Below are 7508 nucleotides of genomic sequence, written 5' to 3'. Positions count from 1 at the left end.
GAGGTGATAATAAACTTGGACTAGATCACAGTCACAATGGAACAGTCATGGCACTGTTATGGTATGGAAGCTGAGATAACCAAACAAAGCAACAAAAACAACAACAACAAAAAAAACCACAGTCAATTCTGACAAATCCATGTCTTGTTGGTGCTAGTGAAATTTCAAGAAGGCATTATGAATAATGATAAACCCAAACCATTGTGGGTTTTTTTCCGCCAAGACAAAATTTCCCTGTATTACTTTAGAGTCTCCTGGTACAGGCTCTATAGACCACGATGGCTTTGTAGTTCCTGAGATCTGCCTGCCTCTGCCTCCCATGTATGTGTATGTAAGGCATATTCCACCATTTCCCAGATAATATCAGTCCAGGTTTCCACTGTCATTTAAGCCTGAGTGGAAGATTAATTTATCATAATTTAAAATTGAATCAGGAATCAGAGTGTGGGAATGAAACAGGCTAGATTCCTTAATCTCAAGGACAAGCCAGGTGATGAACTTCTGCCAAAGTAATAGCAATTTTTAGTGGTCATCTTGACTACATCTCTAATGAGATACAAGCCAATCAATAAGGGCACACCTGAGAGAGACTAATTTTGAATGACTTGCTGTGGATCAAGAAGAGGGAAAAACCCTTCTATGTGGATGTAGAGATGTGGACACACACACCTTTAATCCAGATCTCCTTGCAAATAGACACACCTTTATCCTGGCCACACCTTCGGCTGGATGACTGTATAAGAACCTGGACTAATTTGGCTTTGGCTCATTTGCCACTTGGCCTTGCATTGTTAGCAAGTCCATTCCTTCACTGTGATTAGAGTCTATGACTTTGGGGTTGCAGCATATACTGAAGATCAGCCAAGAGATCCAGCCTGGTGGACTGAGAAACTCCTGAATTTTTGAAAACAAACTGTAAGTCATTCCAATAAATTCAAGAAAGGGAGGTGATTGAATTAGTGTTTGAGATACTCTTGGCTTAGAAAACCCTGACTAATACAGTCACCACAGCTTTACCACATGAGGTTCCCCATGTAGGACAAAATTCATGCTCAAATGCCTATGATTTTAGGGGAATTTCTAATTCAAACTGGCCCAGTGGTTTATTTCACATTATCTCATGCATTGGAAAAACTTGGTTTCAACTAGTTACTCTTGCCTGGAAAGGTGTAGAAAGCATGGACATGAAAGTCTCTAGGAAGTAAGTCTCTAGTGGATAGAGAACTTCTTTGCAATATCACCAGCCACCTAACAAGCCAGCTCTAAAAGGAACACAATGTCCCCAGCCCCATGGATTGTGATTCTGTTGGATATATGAGTGCACAAAAACCCTTCCTCCCTAGAGTTGATTCTAAACATGGACTTGATCACAGTCGCAATGAAATGGTCAGGGCAATGTTACGGTATGGAAGCTGAGGTAACAAAACAAAGCAACAACACAAAAAACTGTCAATTCTTACAAGTCCCTGACTGGTTGGTGCTTGTGAGATTTCAATAAGGTATTATCAATAATGATACATACTAGTCCATTGTGGGGGTTCCTTTGTGAATTTTTTGAGACAGGCTTTCTCTGTATTGCTTCAGAGCCTTCCTTGAGCTGGCTCTGTAGAGCAGGCTGGCTTTGAACTCAGTGAGACCTGCCTGTCTCTGCCACCCCAGAGCGGGGATTAAAGGCTTGTGCCACCATCTCATTACTTACATTAGTCCGTTTATACAAGCTTGCAGCTGAGCCTTGTCCTTAAGAATGGCAGTCACTCTTCCATGGCTATACAACAAGTTACAATGAGCCTGATAGAGATGGGCATCTCTAATCCACCGTACCTCAACATAGTGAAGTTGGTGTTCCTTTCTGGGATTTACGTTTGGTGTTTCCTATTCATATGTACAATGTTTGGTGTGTACAAGGGTGAGTTTTGGCCTGTGTATTCCCTCTCTTAGTTAATTATTATCTAATTTTCAGTTTTAAAAATTGCATCTCTTATTTCCCTTTAGGTTCGGTTTTTCCTCTATTCAAACTTATTTAAGTATATTTTACACATGCCCAGTTTAATTTTACCACATCCATGCCTGCCTTACTGTAATTTGATCATATTCTCCTCACTGTATCACTCCTTGCTGACTGGCTTGATCATTGTGTTTTTGTATATAGCCCAGAACCAAAATTCCAAGTAGAACACCACTCCCATTGGGCTTGGTCTTCCCTAATCGCTTACCGATTAAGAAAATGCCTAAGAGCTGTATGTCATGCAAGAATTTCATCAACTGAGATCGATTCATCCTTGGTGAATCTAGCTTGTGTCAGGTAGGCCCACAAATTCCTCCAGTGCATGACTGAATCTTTTCCAAAGTTTTCATAGATTCAGGGAATCCAACAGGATTCCCTCATGCCTTTAATCCCAACAGGTCAGGGCCCCTAACTAGGTTGTAACCATTTGGTTGCCAGACACACTTGTTGCTTATAACTCATGATTTATGTGATTTTTTTCTCTGATTTCATTAGGTACACATGTCTAGGAATTGCTTCCATACTTTCAAATTTCCCGTGGTTTAATAGTTGAAACCTCGCTGAAAGAGCATCTGGTTTTTAATTCAGTCAGCACTTCACCTGGGTTTTCTACTGTTCAATTTATATGTTCTGTCTCTTGATCAGTTTGGACCAGGTTATTTTCATTTTGATACATAGTTGACAGTGAACTCATCATTGTCTTTCACCTCAGTGTTTTCCTCTGCATGTCCCGAGCAGTGATTCCAGCTTTGGTCTTCACACTGACTCCACATCTTGAGCTCTGAGTTTGGGCTGTTCGTGGGGTTGATTGAGCTATCTCACATTTCATGGGAGAGAACTGTAAACACTGAATTCCCATGCTAACATTGCTTTAATTTTGTTTCTAGCATTGTTTCCATAGGAACAGCTTCAAGATAAAGTGGTTGAAAGAGTCAAACATCATGTCCATTGCATTGGAACAGGACATTCTTGAACAGGATTTCAGAATCCTAAAATCTATAGGCTCTGGTACGTATGGGGAGGTGAAGCTTGCCTGCCACCTTCCTACACATACAGAAGTTGCTGTCAAGGTCCTTGAGAAGAAGGACAAAGCTCTGGCTCACACCAACTCAGAAGTAGAGATCCTTCAGTCTTTGGAACACAGAAATATCATTCGATTTTTCCATGTCATTTACACATTGAAAAAGACTTATGTGGTCATGGAGTATGTTGCAGGAAAGGATTTGGAGATATTCCTCAGGGATGTAGACTATCTACAGGAGGAGGAAGCTAGACCAATATTCCAACAGGTCGTGTCAGCAGTGCACTATCTCCACCAGAGACGAATCGCACATCGTGATATTAAATTGGAGAATATCCTCATTGACAATGCTGGAAACATCAAGCTTTGTGACTTTGGATTGGCAGCTCAGCTAGCAGAAGGGCAGATGTTGGAGGATGTCTGTGGCACCTCGCTCTATTTGCCTCCAGAGGTTTTGGCAGGAAAACCGTATGATGGACTGGCAGTCGACATGTGGAGCCTGGGAATTCTCCTTTATGTACTGGTCACAGGATGTTTTCCATATGAAGAAACCAGAGATGATGCTTTGTACAGGCTCATCACCAACACACAGTTAGCCATTCCCCAGCACCTGTCAAAACCATGTCACGTCATCCTTTCACAATTACTCTGCGTCCCCACCAGCCATAGGATAACAATCCGTGAGGTCCGGGAAAGAGAATGGCTGAGGCACATTGAAGAGCAGGTGGAACCTGTGAGTAAAGGACTCCTTCCCAGGATCATGGACACTATGAATGCTATTGGCTATACCTGTGAAGAGATTATGTCATCCCTAACACACGGGCAACCACATAATAAAGTGGCAGCAGCTTTCAATATTCTGAAACATAAACTGAGCTATGAGGACAGTCATCATCGAAAAGAGAAGCCCTGTTTGACCAGCAGCCCTGTTTGTGCCCTTCCCCCACTTCTCCCGTTGAAGAGGAAAGCCAGTGAGGCAGCCTTTCTGACAATCACAGAAACTGGGGACAGTCCCTTTCAGAAGGAAGGTGTGCCAAGGAAACGAAAGAGATGCTGAATCTATATCACGGTGAACAAATTGGACTGTCCGTAACTGACGCCCAGATAAGATGAAATAATCCGTCCCGGAAGCGTCCGGATGGATAATGGCATCAACAGCACCGCTGGGGACATTGCAGTCAACATGAATTCTCTGGACTGACCCGCAGGTGATCTCTCCTCATGTGTCAGTCCTGGAGGGAACACACTTCAGGTTTCTGAACATGGGCTTCTCCTCAGAGCACCCATCCATGGGGCCAACATGCCCAATCACCAGACCCAGTTTGGAACCATAACATCTTGATCCAGGCATTTCAGGGCATGGAAGCTGGTGAGGAAGAGAATTCCCCATGCACTCAGGGCACTGTGAGGTTCTCCTGAACCCGCTCCTAGGTGAGACCAGGATCTTCACGAGTCTTACAAAGACAGCAGGGAACTGCTGACATTATGAGACTCATGTGCTTTGGCCCTCAAATACTCTCCTCCTTTGTATTGTATTTTGATTATGTTATCTCAATAAATATCTCATTGGAAATTACAAATGTCCCCTCTCAGAGGGCATCTGCATGGTCTATCTCCCCTACAGTCAATCCACCCACAAAGACACACACACCTATGCATGAAAACAACAACTTGGCCTCATGTCTTACTTGGGTTATAAACATTAAGTCCCAGGCATCTCAGGACTTGGGTTCATTACCTGCTCAGCACAATATTATCTATATTCAAAGCCACACAGACACATGTAGGTCTATGGGTCACAACTTGTTAAGTATTCCCTTCCCTTCTGTCAAAGCAACACACCAAATCTAGTGTCTCCTCTCCTCTCTCCCTTCCTGTAGTCTCTGAGTGCTTAGTCAGGCTGAACAACTCAGGTGGACACAGGGTACACATGCAGTCTTCTGAGTTCATCTGGACCACAACTACTCCATCTTCAAGCTGCTGACACATATGCAGGAGCTGGTTCTGGGAAGGCCAGTGATCCTGCTCCCCCCTCCCCCAATAGTGCATTTCATAGATCCAACTGCCCGACCTTGACTTGGAGATGCTGTGGCTTCAGACACCACTGCTTACAATGCTGGGAGACACAATCCGTGGCTTGTAGGTGGTGTGGTTTGGGACAGTGGTGCTTCCTGCAGATACAGGAATCAAGATACAACCTGGCAACTCTTGGGGAGGCCATCATGAAGGGAAGATGGGTGGTTGGAAGCCTGGAACTCACATGGAACTTTCCACAAGCCCTCAAAGACCTGACTAGTCAAAACATCATCCTGACTCTGGGCAACAGGAAGATATTCCAAACAAGTTCATGTGAAAACCTAGTATTTCTGTTCCAAAAGACAACAAACTGTCAGCAGGGCAAAGGTGGCTCGTGTCTTTAATACCAGACCTCAGGAGGCACAATCAGGAGGTTGTCTGTGAATTGGAGGTCAGCCTGGATTAGAGAGCATGTCCCAGGACAGTGTCCAAAGAATACAGAGAAACCCAGTCTAGAAACACAAAACAAAACAAAAACAACAAGAAAAAAACACAACAAAACAATATAAAGAAAGATAGAAAGTAAACAAACTGTCCAGTTGTTGTGGCTGCCACTTTTAACCCCAGCGTAGTATAGGCTCAGGCTGCCATATCTCTGTGAGATCTAGACAAGTCTGAATTTCAAATGGATTTCCCAGATAACCAGAGCTCATACCCATCAAAATATCTCTCAAAAAACTTCTTAAAAATGAAGGAAACAAAACAAAAGTAATACAAATGTAAACAGGATACAGTGCAATAATAAGTATTTGCATCGAATATTTGCATGTAAATCTCATTGGGCAGAATAAGAGACTAAATGACACACTGCAGCTTTCCACTGTCATTAAGGCCTGAGTGGAAGATTAAATTCTCATACCCTAATATTGAATCAGGAATCAGAGATAGGACATGAAGCAGTTAGAATCCTTAAGCTCAAGGACAAGCCAGGTGATGGAATTCTCCACAGTAGTGGCATTTATTTTCTCTTTTCACTCTGATGACGTGTCTCCTAAAATATGAACCACACACTAAGGCACACATGAGAGACATTGTTTGTAAATTACATGATGTGAATCAAGTGGAGGGAAATACCACTAGTATGAGGATGTAGAGGTGTGAAGACACAGGACTTTATTCCAGATCTTCACGAAAATAGACACACCTTTATCATGGCCTCACCTTCTGCTGGATATATATAAGAATGTGGTGCGAGGGGACATTTGCTCATTTACCGCTTGCCCTCGACTTGTTAGCAAGCCCATTCCTTCACTGGAATTAGAGTCTAGGACTTTGCTGTTCCAGCATATACTGAAGATCAGCCAAGAGATACAACCTTGCAGCTTGAGAAACTCCTGCATCTTTGACAAAAGACGGTAAGTCATTCGGAAATAATCGAGGGAGGTGATAGAATTATTGTATTAGACACACTGTGCTTAGAGGACCCTGACTAATACAGTCACCAAAGCTCTACCACATGAGGTTCCCCACATAGGACAAAACTCATGCTCAAATGCCCAAGATTGTAGGGGATTCTCTCACTCAAACTAACCCTGTATCATAGTTCACGTTATCTGGGGCTTTTTAAGCACTTGGTTTACAGTAGTTACTGTTAATTGGAAAGGTGTAGAAAGCATGGTCATAAAACTCTCTAGGAAGCAAGTCACTGGTGGATAGAAACCTCTATGAAATGTCACCAGCCACCTAACCGAGCTCTAAAAGGAACACGATATGCCTAGCCACATGGATTGTAAGTCTGTGGGATATACGAGAGCACATAAACCCTTCCTCCCTAGAGGTGATAATAAACTTGGACTAGATCACAGTCACAATGGAACAGTCATGGCACTGTTATGGTATGGAAGCTGAGATAACCAAACAAAGCAACAAAAACAACAACAACAAAAAAAAACCACAGTCAATTCTGACAAATCCATGTCTTGTTGGTGCTAGTGAAATTTCAAGAAGGCATTATGAATAATGATAAACCCAAACCATTGTGGGTTTTTTTTCCGCCAAGACAAAATTTCCCTGTATTACTTTAGAGTCTCCTGGTACAGGCTCTATAGACCACGATGGCTTTGTAGTTCCTGAGATCTGCCTGCCTCTGCCTCCCATGTATGTGTATGTAAGGCATATTCCACCATTTCCCAGATAATATCAGTCCAGGTTTCCACTGTCATTTAAGCCTGAGTGGAAGATTAATTTATCATAATTTAAAATTGAATCAGGAATCAGAGTGTGGGAATGAAACAGGCTAGATTCCTTAATCTCAAGGACAAGCCAGGTGATGAACTTCTGCCCAAGTAATAGCAATTTTTAGTGGTCATCTTGACTACATCTCTAATGAGATACAAGCCAATCAATAAGGGCACACCTGAGAGAGACTAATTTTGAATGACTTGCTGTGGATCAAGAAGAGGGAAA

At 42.7% G+C, this 7508-nt stretch overlaps 1 protein-coding gene across 1 annotated transcript; it reads left to right on the top strand.

Annotated features, from left to right (window-relative positions):
• The first annotated feature begins 2946 nt into the window (after positions 1-2946).
• Positions 2947-4083, top strand: LOC101826947 (sperm motility kinase-like). Its single transcript, XM_040740843.1, has one exon. It carries the CDS (start codon positions 2947-2949, stop codon positions 4081-4083), a length of 1137 nt encoding a protein of 378 aa, XP_040596777.1.
• The last annotated feature ends 3425 nt before the right edge of the window (positions 4084-7508 follow it).

The sequence above is a fragment of the Mesocricetus auratus genome, unplaced genomic scaffold, assembly GCF_017639785.1.
Source record: "Mesocricetus auratus isolate SY011 unplaced genomic scaffold, BCM_Maur_2.0 contig_10785_pilon_obj, whole genome shotgun sequence".
Lineage (NCBI taxonomy): Eukaryota > Metazoa > Chordata > Mammalia > Rodentia > Cricetidae > Mesocricetus > Mesocricetus auratus.
The sequence above is the reverse complement of the archived record's forward strand: the minus strand, read 5'-3'. Positions and strand labels throughout refer to the sequence as shown.